The 25,382-nt window shown below is 46.0% G+C and overlaps 1 protein-coding gene across 1 annotated transcript; it reads left to right on the top strand.

Moving 5' to 3' along the window:
- The first annotated feature begins 1,037 nt into the window (after positions 1-1,037).
- LOC130038384 (uncharacterized) lies at positions 1,038-8,464 on the top strand. Its single transcript, XM_056130263.1, has 3 exons — positions 1,038-1,101; positions 6,854-6,870; positions 8,072-8,464. The coding sequence occupies exons 1-3, from the start codon at positions 1,038-1,040 to the stop codon at positions 8,462-8,464; spliced, it is 474 nt and encodes a 157-aa protein (XP_055986238.1).
- Positions 8,465-25,382: the final 16,918 nt, after the last annotated feature.

The raw sequence follows: 25,382 nt of genomic DNA, 5'->3' as shown, positions 1-25,382 counted from the left end.
CTGGCATATCGAATACTCTCGGTAGCTTGCCGGGCTCTCCGAGAGGGGCAGAGGAATCGAACTCGGGTCGGCCATGTTGGCCGCTTGTAAGGCGAACGCCCTACCCGCTGTGCTATCGCTCCAGCCTTGGGATGCAGAGGCAGTGGTGCGGTGGTTAACCCACTCATGATCCTTGTATTACTCGTATTACATGTTTTTAATTTAATTTAATTTTACTTTATTTTATATTGCTTTTTTGGGTCACACCAGTGATGCTCAGGAGTTACTCCTGGCTTTGCACTCAGGAATCACTCCTGGTGGTGCTCAGGAGGCCATATGGGATGCTGGAAATCAAACCTGGGTCGGCCGCATGCAAGACAAATGCCCTACCTGCTGTGCTAACACTCCATCCCCACATGTTTTTAATGTTTTGAGGGAAAGGTTATAGGGATTATATTCCCTCATAGCCACTGGGGCCAGAGAAATAGTACATCGAATAAGGCACTTGCCTTGTATGCAGTAGACCCAGGTTCAATCCCTGGCGTCTCATAAGATCCCCTGAGCACTTCTAGGAGTGGTTCCTGAGTGCAGATCCAGGAGTAACCACTGAGCATTGCCTGGTGTGTCCAAAAATAAAACCAAAGCAAAACAAAAGTTTTAAGTATGTGTTCTACCACCGAGCTATAACCCCATTCTTTTATATTTTTAAAAAGTGGTTTATAATTCACATACCCCAAAATTTGCCCTCTGAAATTGTACATACTTTAGTATATTCTCAAGATTGTGCAACCAATGTCACTACGATTCCAGAAAATTTACATCATCCCCAAGAAACCGATTCACAGACAGTCCATAGCATTCCCTCCCAAGTCCTTGCCAAGCACCAACTTTAAATTAACTCCTTGCTATCATCAGAAGACAGAAAAGCAAGACTGTCTTTATCGAGATGCTTCTGTTTGACTATCAATATCACATCTTTGTGCCATCTCAACCCCACTTCCAATGCACACCCCAACTTTGAGTATCTCTCATCTTGCCTAATTGTACCTGCCAGAAGCATGAATGAAGTGGTGGTTGTTGAAGAACTCTTTGTACCAAAGAGGGCCACCAACTTGTCCTTAGGTACAGCATGAACCACAACACTGTCAGGGCATGAAGCAGTATGAATGTCCCAAACCAACTCCCTTCCATGATGCCAGAATAAACATCTTATGAAAGCGTCCCTTCCAACTCAATATTCATCATGCCTAAGCACTGCTGAGTGGGTTCCCCCAACCAATCACTCCACTCTTAGTTAAAAGTCTTGTAATTTTATTTTATTTTTATATTATTAAAAATTTTTAATAGTTGAGACATCATGAGGTACTGTTGCAGACTTACAAATTTTTCTGCTTGGGTTTCAATTATACAATGATCAAATACCCATCCCTCCACCAGTGACCATTTCCTACCACCATGGATCCCAGTATCCCTCCCACCCCCCATCCCCCCATCCCACCCTGACTCTGTGGCAGGGATTCCCTTTTGTTCTCTCTCTCTTATTGGGTGCTGTGGTTTGCAAAAGAGGCAATGGGTGACAATCATGTTTAGTCTATAGTCTACTTTCCGCATGCTTCTCCCATCCTGGGAGCATCCTCCCAACACCTTTATTTGGTGTTCCCTTCTCTATCTGAGCTCCCTTTTCCCCTAGTATGTGTGGTTGGCCTCCAAGCCGTGGAGTAAAATTCCTGGTACTAATCTTGGCCATTCTTGGGTGTTAGTCTCCTATTTTGTTACTTTATGTTCCCCAGATGAATGCAATCTTTCTATGCCTGTCCCTCTCTTTCTGACTCATTTCGCTTAACATGATACTTTCCATGTAGTACCACTTGTATGTAAATTTCGATCAAAACCACAATGAGTTATCATTTTACACCACAGAGACTGGCCCATATCCACAAGAACAAAAGCAACCGGTGCTGGCGCGGATGTGGTGAGAAAGGGACACTCCTTCACTGTTGGTGGGAATGCCAACTGGTTCAGCCCTTTTGGAAAACAGTATGGACGATTCTCAAAAAATTATAAATTGAGCTCCCATTTGATCCAGCAATACCACTCCTGGGAATATATCCCAGAGAGGCAAAAAAGTATAGTCGAAGTGACATCTGCAATTGTCTGTTCATTGCAGCACTCTTTACAATAGCCAGAATCTGGAAAAAACCTGAGTGTCCGAGAACAGATGACTGGTTAAAGAAACTTTGGTACATTTACACAATGGAGTACTATGTAGCTGTTAGAAAAGTCTTGTAATTTTCCACTGTAAAATTGTCCACATCTCAACTTGGGGTGTGAAGTTCCTTTTTTTTCTGTATGGATTTTCCTTTTCCTCTCTCTTCTCTATTTCCTAAATGAAGCTATTTTGCTTTGTAAAAGAGTTTCTTTGGACCAGAGAAACATAGTAAAGGGGTTAGGTGTTTGCCTTACACACGGCTGACCCTGGTTTTATCCCTGGGATGACGTATCCCTGAGCCCTGCCAGGAGTGACCCCTCCCCTGAGAATTCGAAGTAAGCCTTGACCACATCATGTGTGATCCCCAAACAAAAAAAATGTCTTCTTGGGCTAGAGATATAATACAGAGGTTAAAAAACTTACTTTGCATGTGACTGACCCTGTTCCAACCTTCAGAACTGCATATGGTCCCTTACTGACCACCACGAGTGAGCCTTGAACACAGAACCTGGAGGAAGACTTGAATACTCTCATGTGTAACCTAATCCCCCCACCAAAGAAAAGAAAGTTCCTTGTCCAAATCTGCTATGACAAATGGGTTTAAACCACTGACCTAAAATGCTAATTATTTTAGCAACAAAATGAGATTATTTGTAAACAGCAATAATAAAGGCAGTTTGGTGAGTATGGCAAGATTCAACTGCATGTCTGCGATCAAAGACCCACATTCCCTTATATACACGATGTGGTAATTAACAACAGATCACAAAGTCCCAAAGGGCTCTACCATCTGTCTACATGTGGAGTAGGTTATTCCAATTAAGTTTGTGTAATTCTGTTCTGGGCTCGCTCTCTCGCGCGCTCTCTCTCTCTCTCTCTTTCTCTCTCTCTCTGCTTAATAGAAATGGCTATGAGGCCAAGGAGAGATTCAGGCTGAATTTACTGTTCATGATCTTGTGCACAAGGGAGACAGTGCAGAGCAGAGTGTCCTGATTGGCTCTCAAATCTCAGGCCAGAGAATGTTTGTAAAGGGGTAGCACTAGCACTAGCACTGTCCTCCCGTTGTTCATTGATTTGCTCGAGTGGGCCCAGTAACGTCTCCATTGCGAGACTTCTTGTTACTGTGTTTGGCATATATATTGAATACATCACGGGTAGCTTGCCAGGCTTTGCCGTTCGGGCGAGATACTCTTGGTAGCTTGCCGGTCTCTCCGAGAGGGGCGAAGGAATCAAACCCAGCTCTGCCGGGCCGGCCGTGCGCAAGGCAAATGCCCTACCACTGTGCTATCGCTCCAGCCCATTGTAAAGGGATAGAGGTGGGAAAATGGTGGCTTCTAAATATGCATGGGTGGAGATGTACAAGAAGTTGGGTACACAAGCACGGTGAAAAGAACATGTTGCATGGGACCCATGTTCCTTAAACCTCTACTCCCGGGAATGTTCAGTATTTAAATGAGGGGGAAATGCCAGTGATGGGTTAACACCGGTGTCCATCTTTGCACTAGCTCTTAGAACTAGAACTTAGGTTCCTTCTGTTGAGATATATATCCTCCTCCTGAATTCCTATGTGATATGTTGTTCAAGGACTTGTAGGTTGGCCTTTCTTTGAGGGTGATAAGCACAGCAAAGGACTTTGAGGCTGCAGAAAAGGGATGGGAGTCTCAAACACAGCCCCTTAAAATCCCAATTACTCCTTAAGAAATTCACGCAATGACAAAACTGCTTGCTGACACATATCTGGAAACACATTCCTGCCATTGACTCCTGATTATATCCTCTGGAGGGGCTGCTGGGTAAAGAGGAACCTTCTTCCTTCCGCTGGGGTTCCCTTTGGGAGGTGCAAGGCATGTTGGGTCCTGAAATTTGTTGAGTTTTGCCTGCCGGGAAATGCGTTTAACCTCTTGATCTTATTGAAATAGGACTTGTGTATATTAATTTTCACAAAGCAGTCCACCCAGAGACAGCCTCCTTCAACACACAGACAAGCAATCTCCTACCGTCTACAAAACTCAAATCAGTAATCCCATCCTTCACACAGGGGATGAGCCACCTCAAAGATCTTCCAGATTGGGAAGTTTTACCCCTGATACATGACTAATAAGATTGAAATTGAAATTAAATCTCATCCAAAACACATGCGTTTGATCATAAATAAGCTCTACAAGTTCTCACTGTTCATTTAAACATCATATGCTGTAGCAGGATAGTGTTCACCTGGGTTGGGACCCTTCAGCCTAGTAGTAGTGAGAAGCCTGAGAGCATGCAGGTCTGGAAGGGCAGTTTGCTCCCTGCTTCAGGAAGAGCATGGCAGTGATGACACCGCCTAGAAAGCCAAGTCACAATTTTTTTAAAAAAAAACATGAAATCAACATGATTTACAGTTATTCTTTGTTGAGTTTTAGATATACCATGTTACAGCTCCAGTGCCACCACCAGTGTCTTATTCCCTCTAGCAGATTTCCCAAGTTCTCTCCCATCCACCCACCCTCATCCCGAGCCCGTCAGCGGATGACAGACACATTTCTAAGTTTGTTTGTAGAAGTTTGGATGTCTTGTTTTCAGTGTTGTTGAGGCTGTGGTTTGAATGTTTAGCTATACCATCAGTGCACTCAGATTTCCTTGATTCCTGCCCCCTATTGCTTCCTGCCTATCTCTTGTTCCTTTCTCAGTTTCTTTCCTTTTCTTCCCCTCTCTTCCTTATACACTGGGGCCACGGGTGAACTAGGCATCCCGTTTTTCAAACATTTGCAGTTCTATATAGTACAGATAGGTGAGAAAATCCTGTTTATCCTGCTTCTGGTTAATTACGTTCAATATATATTCCAATTCCATGTATGTTGCACCAAATTGCAGTTTCATCTTTCCTTACAGCTGCATAGTATTCCATTGTATATATATATACCACAGGCTGGAGCACTAGCGCAGTGGTAGGGCCTTACAAGCGGCCAACATGGCCGACCCGAGTTCGATTCCTCCACCCCTCTCGGAGAGCCCGGCAAGCTACCGAGAGTATCTCGCCTGCAAGGCAGAGCCTGGCAAGCTACCCGTGACGTGTTCGATATGCAAACACAGTAACAACAAGTCTCATGATGGAGACATTACTGGGCCCGCTCGAGCAAATCGATGAACAACGGGAGGACCATGGACCATATATACCACATTTTCATGCTCCATTTATTTGTCACTGGACATATAGCTTGATTCCATATTTTATCTATTGTAATAATTGCTTCAATGAATGGTGGTATGCATATGTGTTTTCGAATGATTTTTTTGTGCCCTGGGGATAGATATACAGCTGTGGAATTGCTGGGTAACATGGCAGCACAATTCTTAGTTTATTGAGATATCTCCATAATGTTTTCCACAAAAGTTGAACCGGGCAACATTCCCACTAGCAGTGGATGAGAGTTCCAGTTTTGTCACCATTTCAGAAGAAGAGTCATTGAAGATTTCTAGTCGAATAAACTCCTGATGGAGAAACTGGTGTAACATTCAGCTGATATCAAGTTAGACTCCAGCCATGTCAGGGCTAACTAGCAAACAGTTTGGGTCTTGGTAGAATGACACTTTTCTTCCAGCCTTGTTCTGCTCCCTGTAGCATATGGAGGTCCTGGGAAAAACCTACCACGCCATGATCTGTGGCTTCTTGGCCCACAATTTAGCCAGATCTTCCTAAATAATGATAAGATTGGGTTACAGTATTTGCATCAGCTTACAACTTGGGGCCTTCTGTCCCAAGACCCTGTTGTGGCCTGGATCTGCCCATGAAGTGTGATCAGGAATAGCAGGTCCTTAAATAATGTCATTGTTGTCATTGTGTCCAACCTTGTTTCTTTAGCATGCTCATAAAAAAAACAGACCTAACTGATGTTGAACAAATGACATCATTCAAATACTTTTTTGTTCTGCCATTGTATTTAAAGTTACAGCTTCAAAGAACCTATTGGCAATGCTAAGTGAAGACTAGCTGTACGTCTTTGTGGTTTGAAGGCTATCTGTAGAGTCACCCTATGTCAGCCAGCTGGAAAGGCACACAAAAGGAAAAAATTTTCTAGAGTTAGGCCAATACCACCAAGATGCAGTTTTCACCAGTTTGATTCTGAGCTACCTTACTGTGATCTTGTTCATCCTATGATATTCCAAATGTCTTGAATGTGTCAAAAGGAACAAGGACAGAGGAAATTCAGCTGTACCCCAAAGAGAAGGAAGAGAGCTTCCCTGGAAGGAAATGAATGCATCCATAAACAAGAGACAAGAGACAGTAACACGAGATCCAAACTGCTGCTGAAGCTTGTTACCCTCTGAATTTGAGTCAAGTTAGGTCAATGAGTTCTCCACATTATTGTTGGTTAAGAGAAATAACTACAGAACAGATTTGGAAGAAACATTTTCTCCAGTGGGCTTTCAAATTCATTTGCAGCAAACCCAAAGCCCATTTCACGATGGTTACCTTGGTGCTTTGGGGACCATCATGTAGGTATATGATCCAGCACCAGGTCCATGGGAGGAGTCATTATTATCAAGGAAGTAGGGTTGGCACAAAGAATTTGTGTCTCCCAATTTCTCTTTGCCATTAGAATGTGGACAGGTTTTCCTTTCCACTTAAAATGTGCTTCATGGAGGCTTAACCTGTAAAAACATCTTAGTAATCTCTTCTACCAGGGTTTAAAGGCTCCATGGTGAGATACAACAATTTTCACTAACTTTATTCTAAGGAAACATTTTTGGATCGTTATTGATAACAAGAAATATTAAAATAAATTATTTCAGGCCTGCTATGGGGGCAGGTTTAAGGGGTGGTTTGGAAAATTGTAGACAATGGTGGAGGGAAGGTGTAATGGTGATGGGATTGGTGTTGTAATAATGAATGCCTGTAACAAATTATCATGAGCAACTTTTATAAATCATAGTGTTTTTATAAAACATAAAGGGAAAGTTATATATGTAGGCCTTAACTATTCCGTGTAAACATCAAAATATATTAATGCGTAATTGCTTTAGAAGTATTATAATGACAGGTGAGACATGATTATTACCATAAATAGATCCAGGTATAAAATAAAATTAACGTGATATACTTTAGATTCCAAAATTGAATATATATCTTGCCTCCAAGTTGGAGGCAAGATGGCACCAATGCCAGTCAAACCCCTCGCACTCTCCCGAACCCGGCTCACCATCTCGCTCTGAATGATGCGTGACTCAGCACGCCCGGCATGGAATTCCACGTGTGATCCCTGCTGGAACTCTGTGCATTATTTCTGCTGGACATCATCAGCTGCTTTGTGGGATTCAGAGAGAAGGATGTCAGTGGGGTGAGGAAAAACCGCAGCAGTGGCAGCAGCATCACCGCCTCCCCTGGCTGAGCCGAGTCACAATACCATCAAGCATGGAACAGTGACAGTAGTGCATGCAATGGCTTATCCACTGCAAGACGCTGTCCTCCAATCACCGAGTGACTTGGGACTCGGCACAGGTGTTCGACCTGGCACAGACCCTATGCGATGGGGTCTTGCTCTGCCAGTCATTCAAAGACCTCCCGGCGCATTCCATCCACCTCAAGGAGATCAACTTGAGGCTGCAGATGCCCCAGGCACTGCCCAGAGACACAGGCAGGTGCATGTTGTCAGCATGCAAATTGTTACAGCAGGCCCGGTGACCAGGAGCTTACATTCGGTAGACTGGGAACACCTGCAGATCACCCCAAAAGCCTCCATCCCCCCCTCCAAGAGCCCAGCAGGCTACTGAGGGTATCCCATCTGCATGGCAGAGCCTGGCAAGCCACCCGTGACGTACCAAATATGCCAACAATAGTAGCTAAAATGGGTCTTATTTCCCTACCCCTGAAGGAGTCTCCAGCTGAGTTGGGAAGAATGAGAGGACTCACGCAAGTCATCGGGCGGGAAGGCGCCCCACAAGCAGGTGGCCACCAAGGTGGCCCACAAGAGTACACTAGCCATAGGCAGTGTGAAGAAGCTGCACTGCTACCGGCCCGACACTGTGGCACTGCATGAGATCTGCCGCTACCAGAAGTCCACCGAGCTGCTCATCCTCAAGCTTCTGTTCCAGCGGCTGGTGTGCAAGATAGCGCAGGACTTCAAGACCAACCTGCACTCCCAGAGCTCGGCCGTCATGGCGCTGCAGGAGGTGTGCGAGGCCTACCTGGTAGGGCTCTTCAAGGATACCAACTTCTGCACCATCCACGCCAAGTGCGTCACCATTATGCCCAAGGACATCCAGCTGGCATGTCATATCTGGGGAGAGAAGGCATAAAGTTTATGATGTTAAAATCTCAGGGCTGGGACAAATGGAGACACTACTGGCGCCCGCTCGAGCAAATTGATGATTAACAGGATGACAGTGCTCCAGTGCTCTCTCTCTCTATATATATGTATATGTATATGTATATGTATATATATGAATAGGCATTATTTTTTTGCTTCTTGGGTCATACCTGGCAATGCACAGGGGTTACTCCTGGCTCTGCACTCAGGAATTACTCCTGGCGGTACTCAGGGGATCATATGGGGTGCAGGGAATCGAACCCGAGTCGGCCTCATGCAAGGCAAACTCCCTACCCACTGTGCTAGTGTTCCAGCCCTGAGAATAGGCATTTTATGTTGTATTAAATGGATTTAATTTTTTTATTCACATAGGTCAAAATCATATAGCAATCTGGCTGGAGCGATAGCACAGCGGTAGGGCATTTGCCTTGCACGAAGCCAACATGGCCGACCCGAGTTCGATTCCTCCGCCCCTCTCGGAGAGCCCGGCAAGCTACCGAGAGTATCTCGCCCGCATGGCAGAGCCTGGCAAGCTCCCCGTGACGTATTCGATATACCAAACACAGTAACAACAAAGTCTCCAATGGAGACGTTACTGGGCCCGCTCGAGCAAATCGATGATCAACGGGAGGGCCTTTTTATTTATTTTATTATTTTATTTTGACTCTTACTGATCATTCTATTTGCCATTTCTTAAATTTTTGTTAGAATAAGCAATATAAAGTAAATCTATTATGTGCCAAAGGGGGAAGGTTAGGGATTTGGAGGGAAACTGGGGATATTGGTAGAGGGAAGGTCACACTGGTGGTGTTGGAACACTAAATGCTCGGAACAACTGTATAATGAGCAAGTAAGGTCTTTTGCATGAACCCTAGTCCTGTCTGAGCATCCTTATGAGATGAGGGGACTAGATCCGAGACAAGAACTGGGGAATACGAGAAAGACATGGAACAAAATGGTGCCTACAAGCCAAGAGGAGAGACGTAGGACAGATTATCCCTTGGGATCTTAGAAGCAACCATGATAACACATTGATTTCGAACCTCTTGATTTGAGAGTCTGCGAGGAAGCACATTTCTGTTGCTGAAGCTGCACAGTCCAGGGCACTTTACTATCACCGACTGATCAAAACCATCCTGCCACCTCACTATGACACTCTGGAGTCAGGATTAAAGAGCCAAGGAATTCTCTGGAATGTCAACACGTCTCTCAGATGCCTAATGTGTTAAACTTAGTTTTCCTACGTTCACTTTTGAAAAGCATCTGAAACCATTTGTTGCCTTTCTCCAGAGAGAAATAAGAAAAAGCAAAGAGGTATGTATCCAGCAAGGCATATAGCAAATTGGCCAAGGCGGGCCAACAGTGGCCTAATGCATTAAACTTAGTTTTCCTACATTCACTTTTGAAAAGCATCTGAAACCATTTGCTGCTTTTCTCCAGAGAGAAATAAGAAGTGAAGAGGTATGTATCCAGCAAGGCATATAGCAAATTGGCCAAGGCAGGCCAGCACTGAGAGTCCAGGCCTACTGTGGATCCCACCTCTGGCCTCAGCCGGGTGAGGTTCTCTTGCTCTGAGGGGACAGTGTGACAATGCTGAGGATTAGAGAAACAGCACAGAAATCCAAGAACAGAATAGAAGCTTATGACGGGAATTCAGGGCTCAGAGACCCAGACACAAAGGGCATGACTAGACTTCTTAAAGGGCATCTGAGCTTGATCTCAGTGTTTTGTGTACTCACGGGGCCTACCTGATGTTCCTGAAATCCCCACGAAGTCCCTGAGCCTGTGGGTGGACCTCTTTGGCACCCACTGGAGGAGAGTTCTGTCTGTGTGCCCGGAGAGCAATCTCAGGTTGGAGAACTCACGTGGTTATCAGAGCCAAGTCAGCAATCAGGGGCAACTACTCGATGAGACAGTAGTGCAGGCTGACTTACCTCCCCAAGTAAGAAAGTGCCTTTCGTGGACGAGGATGAGGCAAAGAGTATAGATTCTAGAGAGACAGCCCTCCCCAGCAGAGCCTCTTCATCACTAGTAAAAACCTGCTTTGGGTTTTTGGTTTGGGGCCACACCTATAAGTAAGCTCAGGGCTTACTTCTGACTCTCTACTCAGGGATCATTTCTGGTAGGGCTCAAGGACCATAGGGATGGAACTTGGGTCTGCAGGGAAGTGTCCTAACCACTTTACTATCTCTGCAGCCCCATCAAGTGAACATCTTAATCACGATCACGATCACGACTATCCTGTTAATCATTGATTGCCTCGAGCAGGCCCCAGAAACGTCTCCTTCGTCCTAGCCCTGAGATTTTTTAAAAAGTGCCATATTCAAGGCTCTTTCAGAGTTAGGAGAATGAGACCCATCATTGTTACTGGTGTTTGGCATATTGGGTACGCCACGGGGAGTTTGCCAGACTCTGCCGTGTGGGCAGGTTACATTCGGTAGCCTGCCAGTTTGTCCAAAGTAGGAATGAGATAATAAGATGTTGCTTCTGGGAGCTGGGTTTTATAGTCTCTGGGTCTTGGCTGTTGATGGGATTACACGGCGCCAGGGGGCCAGTTGGTGGGTGTGACCCCTGCCTACTGGAATTTGGAGGATCTGGGTGGAGGATGCTCAGCCCCTATCCGAGTAGGCTTGGAGATCTCATTCCTGGGACCTGCATGCCTTTGTTCCTCTGCCGGTACCTTCATGTGTGCGGAGAGTGGTCTCAGCATGGTGGTGGCTGGTTCTGGAGGTCTTAATGCACAGTGGCAATTCCCAGGGGAAGTCAGACTCTTGTACTGCGTCATATGGTCTCATCCTCCTGAGAACCTGAGGTGGCGAACAGCTGTTAGGGCATATCTGAGGTTGTTGTATGTGTGGAAGAATAAGGGTCTTGTCTTTGTTGGGAGGCTGAGGCCGCAGGGATATTTTCCCCAAAGCTCCAGAAAAGTGGAAAACATCATTTTGAGGTTTGGGATGAAAGTTAAAGCCTAGAGATTCAAACAGAAATCCCAGCCCAGCTAGCTTCACGGGAGAAAAACTATTGTTTTTTTTTTTTAATTTTTATTAGTGAGACATCATGAGGTACAGTTGCAGACTTACAAATTTTTGTGCTTGGGTTTCCATTATACAATGATCAAATACCCATCCCTCCACCAGTGCCCATTTCCCACCACCACGGATCCCAGTATCCCTCCCACTCGCCATCCCCCCATCCCACCCTGCCTCTGTGGCAGGGCATTCCCTTTTGTTCTCTCTCTTATTGGGTGTTGTGGTTTGTATTGTTTTTTTTAAGTTATTTATTTTCTTTACTTTGGGGGCCACCCCTGTGACGCTCAGAGATTACATCTGGATCTGAACTCAGGAATCACTCCTGACATTGCTCAGGGAACTATATGGGCTTCAGAGGATCATACCTGGGTCAGTCGCGTGCAAGGCAAATGCCCTACCCTCTGTACCATCACTCCTGGCCCAGAAAAGCTGGCGTTTTGTTTATTTGTTTGTTTAGAGGGCTATACCTGGCTGTCCTCAGGGATAACTCCTGGTTCTGCACTCAGGGATCACTGCTGGTGGTACTTGAGGGTCTGTACTCAGTGCCACAGCTGCAACCCAGCTCATCTGTGTGCAAGGCAAGTGGCCTATCTCTCCAGGCCCATAGAATAACTGGGCTAGGAAGCTGAAATGTTTATCCAAGCCACAAAAGGGAAGGATCAAGAGTCAGATGTTCAAATGGGCGTGCTGACTGCCCTGCTAAGATGGACACAGGGTTGAGGAATTGCCAAATTATCTCTTTTTGTGACTTCCCTTGATGGGCACGTGTGAGGTGAATTGGACAATTGCCTGGACAGCACTTGACAAAGCAGGTGAGCAGCCCTGAATCTTCACAGCAGCAGCTACCCCAGGGCCCAGACTCCAAGGTGGCATCAAAGGAAAGGCAGGGCCACCTGGCCAGAGAGATTGTGGAGTGGTCGCTGACCACCCAAGCAACCTCTGATGCATCCCGCTGGGGCTCCTCTCAGTGATGGCAGGAGAATAGAAATGACTGAGGAAAGCAGAGAGATTCCAAAGCTATGACCTGACTCTGGGACTGGGCCTGCAGAGAGGCGGTGGGGGCCTCACATGTCAGTCTCTCCTGCAGAGCAGGATGGGGGTGTGGAGGGTGGGAAGAGCACCTGCTGGCCCACGTCACAGGGCATATGCATGTGCAGGCATGGTCTGTGTGCACATGAGGATTGTACATGTGTGACTGTGCCTGTCTGTGTGTATTCATACATGAATATGCATGTGCTCTGTGCTCAAAAGGTACATGCTCATGTGTGTGAGCACATGCACACACAAACACGTATGTGGTTACTGCACATATGTATATACATGAATGCACATGTGTGAGAATGCACATAGCATTGTAATCTTGTACTTGGATATCTAGAGGTACGATGATGCATGGGTGTAAGTGCATGTAGACACGAACTTGTGTATGTGTTCATATGTCTTGCACGTGTGTGTATGTTTGTATGTTGCTGTCTATTCAATAAACAAAGTCTCCCTGGGGTACCTGCATACTGTATTTCACCATATAATCATTGTACCCCATTTTTTCACTCTATACCTGTTGTTTATGGGCTAGGGAGATAGTACAGTGGTTAAGTCACACGCCTGGCATGCAGCTGACCCTGATTTAATCCCTAGTACCACAAGACCCTCTGAGCATCACCAGATAAAGACCCCGAGACCCCCAAGCCCCTCTAGGTGTGGACTTGAGGTCCTCAGAATCCCCAAGTGGTCTGGTTAATCCCCAGCAGCACTACAGGGCCCAAGCAATTCTGTCACTTCAAGTCCTAACATTGAACCCATAATCCAGTTGGCAGAGAATTGCCTGGAGGGCCCCCCTGGGCCTCCTAAACATTGCTTGGGAGTCTCCGCCAAATTGGTTTGTAACCTTTCATCATGTAATCATCACATGGTATAATTCTGTTCATCACGCCGCTTAAAAGGTAAACAGAGCAGCAATGTATTCACCAGTGGCATATGGATGTGTATTTGTCTTCTGGCACACTTTGAGCCTAGAATTCTCAGCACAGGCGCATTGTCAGTATGCATAAACAAACGCTTTAAATACTGCTTGTACGTTTCTGCAACGGGGGGCTGGTGAGCGGTGATCACCAGTTGGTGCCTGTTGGAAATATTAAGCACCTATCCTTGGAACTGTTACACAAGTAGGAAATTAAGAGTTAGGACCTTATGCCACATGAGGCAGTCATCAACAGCTTGGCAAACACGGGAATTTCGAATTCACTCTACAGATCTGAAAAGCAAATGCACTGCGGCAGAGCAATGAAGTAAACACATCCTGTATGAGTGGCATTGAGGACCCCATGTTGGATCACTAAGCCAAGGATCGGGAGCTGAATCTTTGGACACAGAAGCTTAGATTTTGGAAGCTGGCACTTCCCAACACTGTGGAAGATTTTCTCGAGGATAATATTTTGACTGTTACGTGCAACTCAATAACAACTAATGTGTTAACTTTTTTCCCAGACTGGAAAAATGTTGGCTAAAGTGTTGTGAAGAAATTATGTGCATATATTTGGACGATTCCATTTCGATATAAATTCATTAGTGTAAAATGCATCCTACTCTTGTAGCAAAGACAGTTTGGTAATAAATGATTTTTACATTTAAGGAGACTGGTACTATTGGAAAAAGTTAAAAAATAAAAATAAAAGCTCCACTGGTGGCCAGGGAGACAGTCCAGAGATGGTAAGAGGCTTGTCTCGCACCAGCTGACCCAGGTTTGATCCCTGGCTCTGCTTATAGCTCCCTGAGCATCCCCAGAAGGGATAGTGGTTGAAGAGCCAGGAGTAAGGCCAGGGCACAGCTGGTTGTGGCCTCAAGGGCAAAAAAATAAAAACCTCCATGGGGCCAGGGATCTGATTCAGTGGCAAAGATAATGCCGTATGTGTGACACCTGGATTAGTTTCCTGGCACCACAAAAAATCGTAAAAAAATAATAATTTCCTTAGCTGAGATAAATACCAGGAGGATTACTCCATGGCTTTGAGGACAGCTGCACACGCTAGAGGGAAAGGCAGCTCAGATAGAGAAGGGAGCACCAAACAAAGGGTGTTGGGAGGTTCCTCTCAGGATGGGAAATGCGTGATGAGAGTAGACTATAGTCCGAACAAGATTGCCACTCAATGTCTCTTTTGCAAACCACAGCACTCAAAAGGAGAGAGATAACAAAAGGGAATGCCCTGCCACAGAGGTAAGGTGGGATGGGGGGGCTGGGGGGAGGGAGGGACACTGGGACTGGTGGTGGTGGAGAATGAGCACTGGTGGAGGCATGGGTATTCGATCATTGTATAACTGAAACCCAAGCACAAAAATTTGTAAGTCTACAACTATACCTCATGGTGTTTCACTAATAAACATTTAAGGAAAAAAATAATAATTTCTTTAAAAGTTGTATAATTGTCACATCCCACTTTTTGACAAATAATTTGTATAGAATCTGTCATGATTTTGTGAGAAAATCCAGCACCCATTTTCCAATGCTCCTTTCTGCCTCCTTGAAGCCAGAAATTTCCTCCTGAGCTGGCTGAGTACCATGCTACTGCTGGACCAACGGAGATCACAGAGAGTGGGGGTGAGTTGCGGGGGGAGGGCACCTTTGAGAAAGGTGGATTTAACAGGTGTCAAGGTGGGGAGGTGCAAGGCTGTACAGGGACCAGAGGATGTAGGGTTCAAGAACAGCATGGAGTGTTCGATGAGAAAGATCTCTCTGAGGAATTAGAGGATCCTGTAAAGCCCATTGGGTCTCGCTCCCCCAACCTAAGGCCAGTGAGTTCGGGACAAATCTCTGCCAAGGGTGACAGAGATGCAGGAGAGGGAAGGGAGCAAATCATGTTGCACACATGTGTCCTCCTGCCCCAGCCATATAACCTCACATACACCTACAACAAAAGGCTCTCCAAGAGGTCCAGAAGTTTCTGGTTCAGGGAAGGGAGCCAGTTGGGTCAGATACTGTCATGGAAGGGCAACGGGTCCCATCAGGGTGGGTGAATGAGAGGGATTTGTCCTGAACCCCGAACAAAGGAGTATAAAGTCAAGGATTGAAAAATCCATCAGCCTCTTTGCTCTCTCTGAGCTTCCTTTGCCTGGAGCTGGCCACATCCCCTATATATCTTCTCCTTGAGTCCTGTGAGTGGGTCCAGGCATAGCACTTCAAGAGCTGCTCCCACTGCAGTCACAGAGGGACGCAGGGAGGTGTGGTCTGCGCCTCTCTGGGGACCCTGTGGCAGGTTTGACCTTTATGACACAGGAAGCAATAGGAGGGCTGGGACAGTCAAAAAAGAGTAGTGGAACTGTGATGTGGGGTTGGGTCCAGTGCCCACCAGTTCCCAGCAGGAAACCTCTGCCCCAGAAGCCAAAAGCTGCCTGAAAGAACAATGATTGCATCGCTTTCCGATCGGTGTTCCTGCTATTTACATGCAACCTCTCACCCAGGGAAAGGTGTCAAAATATAGTCAACTCTATTGTGTTGAGAAAATCGCTTTGCCAGGTCTCATTGTCTGAGTCACGTGAGGGTGGACATAAAACATTCTTGGCAAAGTTCATATTGGAAGTGGAGAAAAGTGATTGTAGAATCAAGCAGGCAATGATGGGAAAGGTTTTCTAATCCGGAACATTCTAGCTCTACTCCATGGATGCAGGACTGCCGTGCTCCAAATCTATCTCCCCAGCAGAACCCATCTTTTTATGCTGGTCGAGAAATACAAGCTCTATGGGAGATATCGCTCTGGTTCTCAGCCACAGGGTCCATGAGCAAATCAATTCCATAATCCTCAGGGCAATGTGAGAAATGATTGGGACCTGCGAGGCTCACAGTCAAGGAGAATGTGAATTCCTTCAACTAAGCACCCAGCTCTTGACTGCGTTGCTAACTTGTCATACCTTTTACAGCCATCTGGCATTTTAATACAAAAGGGAGAAAACAAAGGACAAGTTTATCGTCTACTTTGTGCCACATTTGGACCATTGGGCTCAGCTGAACCACTATGATTCACTTTGGATATCTTTTTAAAAAATATTTTTAAAGTATAGTCGAAATGATATCTGCACTTCTATGTTCATTGCTGCACTGTTCACAATAGCCAAAATCTGGAAAAAACACGAGTGCCCGAGAACAGATGACTGGTTAAAGAAACTTTGGTACATCTACACAATGGAGTACTATGCAGCTGTTAGAAAAGATGAAATCATGAAATTCACATACAAAGTGGTACTACATGGAAAGTATCATGCTAAGTGAAATGAGTCAGAAAGAGAGGGACAGACATAGAAAGATTGCATTCATCTGGGGAATATAAAGTAAACAAAATAGGAGACTAACACCCAAGAATAGTTGAGATAAGTTCCAGGAGGTTCACTCCATGGCTTGGAGGCCAGCCGCTCATGCTAGGGGAAAAGACAGCTCAGATAGAGAAGGGAGCACCAAGTAAAGGGTGTTGGGAGGATCTTCCCAGGATGAGAGATGCATGCTGAAAGTAGACTGTAAACTGAATATGATTGCCACTCAATGCCTCTTTTGCAAACCACAGCACCCAAAAGGAGAGAGAGAAAAAAGCAGTGGGGTGGGGGTGGGGGATGGGAGGGATACTGGGATCACTGATGGTGGAGAATGGGCACTGGTGGAGGGATGGGTGCTTGAATATTGTATAACTGAAACCCAACCACAAAAAATTGTAAATGTAAAACTGTACCTCGTGGTGTTTCACTAATAAAAAATTAAAAAATTAAAATAAATCTTTTTTTAAAATTGAATCACCGTGAGATACAGAGCTACAAAGCTGTTCATGGGCTCATGGTTGGGTTTCAGTCACACAATATTCTGACATCCATCCTGCCATCAGTGTCCATTTCCCACCACCAATGTCCCCAGTTTCTCTCCCGCCACCCTCCCCCAGGGTCTCTCTATGGCAGGTACTTTCCTTCTTTCTCTCTGTGTCTCTCGGTCTCTGTCTCTCTCTCTCTCCTTTTGGGTATTCTGAATACAGATGAATACAGATACTGACATCTTTTTAAAAATAAAACTTTTTTATTGACTGTGTTACTATGATTTTTAATACTTACAATGTTGGTTTCCTGTGTACATTGTTCCAACACCACACCCGTCACCAGTGTCCCTGCCTCCTTCCCGAAAGTCCCTGGTGCCCCTCCCTTTCAAACCCTGCTCAATCAATATTGTCAAAATGATCTTGGACCTTTTTGGCAGTGGCCATTTCTTTCCTCTTGCCAATGCTCCTAAAGGATTAGTCTCCCCAAAGGATTAGCCTTTGTCCAAGATGTCCAGATAGGACTTTCCACTCTGCTTCATCTGGGCTTATGGCGCTAAGGTCAATCAAAGTCTGAAGAAATCATTATTTAAAGGATGCAGATTATCCACATTTAAGGCCACCTCCAATAATTTTTAAACTTGTCATTTACATTTTTATTTCATTTGTAATGTATTGAATCACTGGGAGATACTATGTTATAGAGTTGTTTATAATGGGGGTTCAGTTGCACAATATTTGAGCATTTATCCCTTCACAAGCATCCGTTTTCCTCCACCAGTGTCCCAAGTTTCCCTCCCACCCCCAGCCTGCTTCTATATCAGACTCTTCTTTTTCCTTTTTGTCCCTGGGTTTACAATACTGTTACTGACAGAGTAGCACAAATATCACTTTACCTCCGTTCAGCGCCTCTGATAATTTAATCAGAGCAACCTATCTTCAGGCAGGAAAGGCAAGGCTTTGCCCTATGACATTGTCCACCCCTTTTCATGTGAGGTCCCTCTTATATTCCTGATGCCCTAGGCCCTGTCCTATTCCTTAATCAAGATTTAAATCATCATTTTGTCCCATTTATTTGAAAGTTAGTAGTTACATAAGTTCTCCATATGTGTCTACTTCAGCTTGGTTGTCTATTGTGAATCCCTTTGACTCGATCAGCCAGAAAAGAAGCAGAGGGCTGGGGGCACCTTTGGCTTTCCTGCTTGTTATTGAGGCCCATCTTTGGCTCTCCTGGTTGGCCCTGGGATCTGTCATGTTTAACCGGCCTGGCCTTCTGTTACCTGCCCCAATTTGGGTTGATTGGGTCAGAATACCACATCAGACAGCATCCCTGAGCTTTCTTATTCTACCTGGCCAGTCCTTGTAAAGGTTTTCCCTGAGAAAAGGTTTTCTTAGAGGTTTAAATTGGGACTACGAGTGAGGAAGTCCCCTATCACCTGGGTGATAGGTGTCAAGCTAAAAGTTGAGAAGGCAACCCCAAATACCACCAGCAGTGGTGCTTGAGCACAAAACCAGGAGTTAACCCTGAGCATTTCTGGGTGTGTTTCCCAAGCTCCCCTGCCCTCCAAAATGGAGGGGGCAATTAAAAAGGTGAAGTGCGTTTGTTTGGGGTTATGAAAAGGCCTATCATGGAGTAAGTCACTTATGTCAAGCCCACCCAGATGTAATTCCTAATCTAACTGAAGTTTCAGCCTGCTTCCAGAGTGTAATAGTACCAGTAAGGGAATCTGTATGCTACAACACACTTTCTGCCTTCAGGAAAGTTGGTCTTGCCCAATTTTTTTTCTTGTTCCACTCTGCTTCCTTGATATAAAACCCTTCCATTTTGAAGACCTCCTTGCAGTCTTCCTACTTACTAGATGTGATACTTCCTGGTTTATGAGTAAAGTCAATTATAACTTCAAAATTAACTGACTTGGGTTTTTGCTCTTTTATTTTTTTATTTTTATTTATTTATTTATTTTTGCTTTTTGGATCACATCTAGCGATGCTCAGGGATTACTCCTGGCTCTGAACCCAGGAATCACTCCTGGTGGTGCTCGGGGGACCATGTGGGATGCTGGGAATCGAACCCAGGTAGGCCGCATGCAAGGCAAACACTCTACCCACTGTGCTATTGCTCCAGCCCCAGTTTTTGCTCTTTTAACAGAATAAAGAAACTGCAATTCAAGGCACACAAATAAAACACAAAACTTAGAGCATGCTCCTGAGAGGGATAAAGTTTGGACATTTTATGGGAGGAAGACAAGAAGGTATGGTTACAGATAAGAGATGATTAGTGTTAACAAGCTTAAACTCTAATTGCCTATACATAATTGGTTACCGATTCTCTAGAAAGGATGAAAAGGGAATTGACTAGTCTGCCTCAAAGTCTCTAGATGACATGGGAAAAAATCGCTTGCTTTATGGCTTCTTAAAATAACTGCTATTGGTCAAGTTCAAAGGTCTTTATCCCAGTTCAAATGACCTGGGTGGTGAAATTTCTCTGTCATGCCTCCCCAGGTCCAAGTTAAAGATGGTTGCACAGATGCCCACTTTGCAGAGGTAATCTCATGATGCTCCTGGTTGCCATTTATCTAGGGTAAATAATGATCACTAATTTGCTATCTGGAGCAAATTTGGGACAAGAAGAGGGAAAAAATCTGTTTTGTACAAATGCCCTCAGTGACCTTGGAAAAGTGGAAAGAATTGAGCAACTCATCCACCCAGGAGGCTCAGGCTTCTGGCCTGGTGAGCTGGGTACACACCCCATAAGGACAAGAGGTGATGCATACATACCAGAGATGGGGAAACATACTTGGAATGGTCATTGGGCAACTAGTAAACATAGCCAACCCATCTAACTCTAAGGTAGATTCTAAGGTAGAATCGACCCTTATTTCTAGCAATGCCAAATATGAAAGGTGGACATTCTACCTCAGAAAGTATGACACACCTATGAATGAGCATTTGGAGCTTTACAGTAGCTCCCTGATTGATTCAAGTCAAGGGTGGCAAAGAAATACTTTGTCCTGCTGGGGAAAATGACTTGCTGAATTTTGAGGTAAATGCATCCATCATTTACAGAGGAAGACATCTCCTGGGAATGCGTGTGTCAGACACTTCCTCCCGAACTCCCCTACTCCCAGCCCCAGTTTACTGACTTTGGACCACAACAACCCACTATGGACCCTGATCCTGAGCAACCAGCTCAAGATCCCTAGTCTGTGGTCCCTAGTAACTGCAAGAGGCTGTTTGTACTGTATTTCCTGCTACTGCCTATAACTCAAACGCCACATTGCAGCCTCATCAATTCCAACAGATCCAGTGGAAGGAACAGTTATAATACAAATGAAATAAGCTGGAAAGCCGAATTTCTCCAACATGTGACAAAAAGAGAAGTTGATTTTAATCAAGGTCTTGCACAAGCCCAGACCAAGTACCCCAAGTTGGGGAGAAGGACAGGAAGAGGACTTTCCCACAGAAAGCCTTGACACTCATACCAGAATTGCTGGTGCCCTTCTTGCCTGTTGGACGGAAAGAGCATTTTCTTTCTACTCTTCTAGGAGTACTAGTACTAGTACTAGCAGGCTACTAGGAAAAGGCAGAGTAACTGAAGAGAAATGGAGCCATAGCACAGCGGCAGGGTGTTTGCCTTGCAGCCAGCCGGGCTGAGCCGGGTTCGATTCCTCCGCCCCTCTCGGAGAGCCCGGCAAGCTACCGAGAGTATCTTGCCCACATGGCAAAGTCTGGCAAGCTGCCCGTGACATATTTGATATGCCAAACACAGTAACAAGAAGTCTCACAATGGAGACGTTACTGGGCCCGCTCGAGCAAATTGATGAACAACGGGAGGACAGTGCTACAGTGCTACCTCTTATGCACAGGGGAGAGACAGAGGAACTGCTTGTATGGCCCATCACCTTAAATATTGTCTTCAGAGAAAGGTGAAGTAAAGGGAGGTGGTTGGGGGCTGGAGAGGTAATAGAGTGGATGGGGCACTTGCCTCCATGGAGCTTCCTGGCTAAAGGTTCTGGTGTTCCCACACACTGGGCTGGGATTCTGGGGCCTATTGGCTGGCCTTCAGTTCATCACCATGCCATCCGTTTAGTGGAAACATCACCTGGCTCTCCGTTAGAGGAGGCGGGAGGCTAAGAGATGTTTGCCATCAGCTACTGAATGCTGCTCTCAATCTGTCTGACCTGGGCCCTGGGCACAAGCTCTGAGAAGGCACTGTCACACTGTAGCACTGTCCTCCCGTTGTTCATTGATTTGCTCGAGTGGTCACCAGTAATGACTCCATCGTGAGACTTGTTGTTATTGTTTTTGGAATATCGAATATGCCATGGGGAGCTTGCCAGGCTCTGCTGTGTGGGCAGGATACTCTCGGTAGCTTGCCAGGCTCTCCGGGAGGGACAGAGGAATCGAACCTGGGTCGGCCACATGCAAGGCAAATACCCTATCCGCTGTGCTATCGCTCTAGCCCCTGAGAAGGCAAAGTGAGGGGAGTCAAGGAGGAAGTTGAGGTGACATAGGACCTGTTGATGGCAATGACAGCAATAAGGGGTCTGTGTGAGGGACTGGTTGGGGTTGGAGGAGCCGTAAAGACATGCCGTGAACTTTCCCCAAATGGCAGCAATGCTTTGGCTTCAGACCCAGAGAGTCTGCAATCAGCTGCTACTTTTTTTGCAGGGATGCATCGACTGTAGCTAGACTTAGTCTTTTCCCAGAATGCTCCATGGCCACACTCCCACCTGAAGCTCCCAATAGAAGCTCCTGGAACACCCCACTTTCTAGGTCACTGTCCTCACTTAAGCTTTGAGAGGCCCTTGGAACAGGAAGACCCCCAGTAGGAGGAGAGACCCAGGAGACCCATTTTCTGGAGGCAAAGGTACACCCACAGACAGGCTGCAACTCCTTCCTGGAACTGCAACTCCTCTGAGAGAAGGGTCCATGGACATCTTCCCCCTGCCCCAGCCCCCAATTGGAGGAGGCCGCAGGTAGGAAGTGAGCCTCAACTTTGGTTGCTCTGCGGTGCACAGCCTCAGGAGGGGATTGGGTCTGTCCCTCACACATAGGCAAGAGATTCAATCCAGCAAGACTGGCATTGCTCACATTGTCATTAGTGCCTCTATGCCTCTGTCAGACCTTCTGTGACTTAGCGTTATTGCTTCCAAGCAGATATTGGGAATTCCCTGGTCCGCTTCAGAGCCCGCTGGTTTAGGGGCTGGGAAATCAGTGACGAGGCCAGTAACAGCACAGACTTGGGGGAACGGAAGGTGAAAGGACCTCTTAGCACTCCACTCGGTATGAACCACACATTCTAAATAGGAAATCTAAAGCTTAGGGAAACTCAGCAACTTGCCCAAATCAAAGAGCTAGTAAGTAGTTGGAGGTGAGATTTTTTTTTTAACTTTTTGGCTCACGTCCGACGATGCACAGGGGTTACTCCTGGCTCTGCACTCAGGAATTACTCCTGGCAGTGCTCAGGGGACCATATGGAATGCTGGGAATAGAACCCGGGTTGGCCGCATGCAAGGCAAATGCCCTACCCGCTGTGCTATCTCTCCAGCCCCTGTAGTGAGATTCTTGTCCAGATATTTCCCTTGAATCCTCTGCAAGTCTTTTCTGGGTGTCTGCACATATTGGAAAGAAAGGGACAGAAAACCCCCCTCTTCCCTTCTAGGCTTATTGACAGATCTAATAATGAAGTCGACAAGCAACAGACTAATGGGAGGAGACAGCTCATATGGATGGCAGAGCTAAAGACTGGGGGGCATATATGTCACCCTGAGCTATGAAAGGGGCCAGCATCTGGGGCCTCAAGGGGATGGAAGATAATTCACGGCAAGGCGAGAAGAGGGAATGTTTGATAAACAAATATTTGCCCTGCCACGCAGGTAAATTTTTTTTTTAAAATTCTCTCTGTAAATAGCTCTCTCCCTGTTATAGGTCCCTCATCCAAATAATTTCCCCTGTCAAAGGTCAGTTAAGAAGCCTTTCTGGGGTCTGCTCAGCTCAGTGATCCACATCTCCAAGTAATTCAGATGCCAGTGTGGGATACTTCCTAGTGTTCTGTCCTATTCTCACATTCATTTCAATCTGCACTTGCTGCTACCCTGTGCAGGCTAGAGTGTGGAGAGCATTATCAGACCAGGACTTGTTCTTCTTACTCATCTTCTTCCACTGGAAGGAGCCCTATGAGGTTATGAAAGTTTACCCTTTTTGCGCATTTTCTCCCTACTGTTTAAAATGAACTGTTGACATATGGCTCTTTCTTTTTTTAAAAAAATTTTTTTGTTAGTGAAACACCATGAGGTACAGTTGTAGACTTACAAATTTTGGTGCTTGGGTTTCAGTTATACAACATATCACGGTCACGGTCTTCCCGTTGTTCATCAATTTGCTCGAGCGGGCCCAGTAACGTCTCCATCGTGAGACTTGTTGTTACTGTGTTTGGCATATTGAATACGTCACGGGTAGCTTGCCAGGCTTTGCCGTGCAGGTGAGATACTCTTGGTAGCTTTCCAGCCTCTCCGAGAGGGGCAGAGGAATCGAACTCGGCTCAGCCGGGCAGCTGCGCACAAGGCAAATGCCCTACCGCTGTGCTATCACTCCAGCCCCATACAACATATGGCTCTTTCAATATGCACTACCTGCAACAACTTAGTTTCTCAGTTGCACGAGGCACATTTCAAGTGCTCATGAGCGATATCAAGACAGAAGATTATATTGGACAGGCCAGCTCTAGAGCAAGCCCTTCTGACTGGTCTGCAAGTGGAGCAAACAGACTTGGAAGACTCTGCCTTGGTTCCAATGGAAGTGGGGGAAAGTGACTTTCCAAGCTGAAAGGAGCAGTCAATCTTCATTTTCTCCCCCTTCCTTTCCTTTTGGTATCATTGTGATCACGGTTGATGCAGGGGGAGGGGATCTCACACATGCTTGGTAGTAATGCTCACACATGTTTTGGATATGGTATGCACCGGGAGCCAACCATTTTAGCAGAGGTGTTTGCACACCTGCTCAGAGCGGTCCCACTCCTGGCCAACGTGCTGTGCTTGCACATCTGTAGTTGTAGTGCTACCTGGTGTCTTAGCTGCAGTGTTTCAACACACCTGGCTGTGCGCCTAAGATCGCACACTCTGTTGCAGTTGCCAGGGCTCCAGACAGCACAGTCACTGGAGCTATAAGCTCAGTTCCTGCAGGTTGCACCAGGGATTGAACTTCTGACCCCCTACTTGCAAAACAGGCATTCTGTGTCCCAGACCCAGCCCTCCCCCAAAGCTTTCCCCCCCTCTTATAATCCCGCATCCCCATCCCCCCAAAGCTTTTTTGATCTCTGATCTTTTTGATTTCTGATAACGGTGGACTAGATAGCTTGATCATTCATCTCAATGCAAACAGCTAGAAAAGCTGGAAAGTGAGTCCCTTTATACGGTAATCTAAATGAACACAAAATGTAGACAGAAATCAGGGTGACTGGGGGTGGGCTTTGAGTCCACGAAATGCACATGATTCCGAAGAGAGGAAATAGAATGAAAACATCTCTGGGTCTTCCGCAGCAGCATATTCTCTCAGAAGTGAGTCAACCAAAGGAATTCTCATTAGGCTTTGATAAAGTTGAGGAAGGAATGCTGTGATCTTTAGGGCCGAGGTTCTCAAAAATGCAGTCTGGGGACCCCTGGGATCTTCAAGAACCTCTCAGGGGACAGAAAGATTAAAACTATTCTCATGATAATACTAAGACATTAGCACCTTCTCTCTCCTGGCAGAAGCATGTAGCCAGCGGCTTTGGGAGACAGGCCAGGGGTGTGAAACCAGCTCTCTTCTCTTACCCCCGACCTCTCTGCCTTTTGCCCAGACAGGAAACAATGTCTCTCTTTGCATTTCATTTTTGGCTTAGTACACGAATTATAAGGGCCGGGCTCACATGCTGATGCCAGCTGATAAGCCCCTGGAGGGTCAGGTGGAGCTGCCGGGCAAGATGGACGCCTGCTGGATTTTCAGCTTGCTATGAAGGGGGGAGACCTGAGAAAGGAGAGCATCAGCCCAGTCTGAAGATCTGCAGGAATTAAAAGTGCCTCTTTTCAAAAGATGCTGCTAAGAGAACCGACAA

Source organism: Sorex fumeus, unplaced genomic scaffold (assembly GCF_029834395.1).
Source record: "Sorex fumeus unplaced genomic scaffold, SorFum_2.1 ptg000075l, whole genome shotgun sequence".
NCBI classification, from domain to species: domain Eukaryota; kingdom Metazoa; phylum Chordata; class Mammalia; order Eulipotyphla; family Soricidae; genus Sorex; species Sorex fumeus.
The sequence above is the reverse complement of the archived record's forward strand: the minus strand, read 5'-3'. Positions and strand labels throughout refer to the sequence as shown.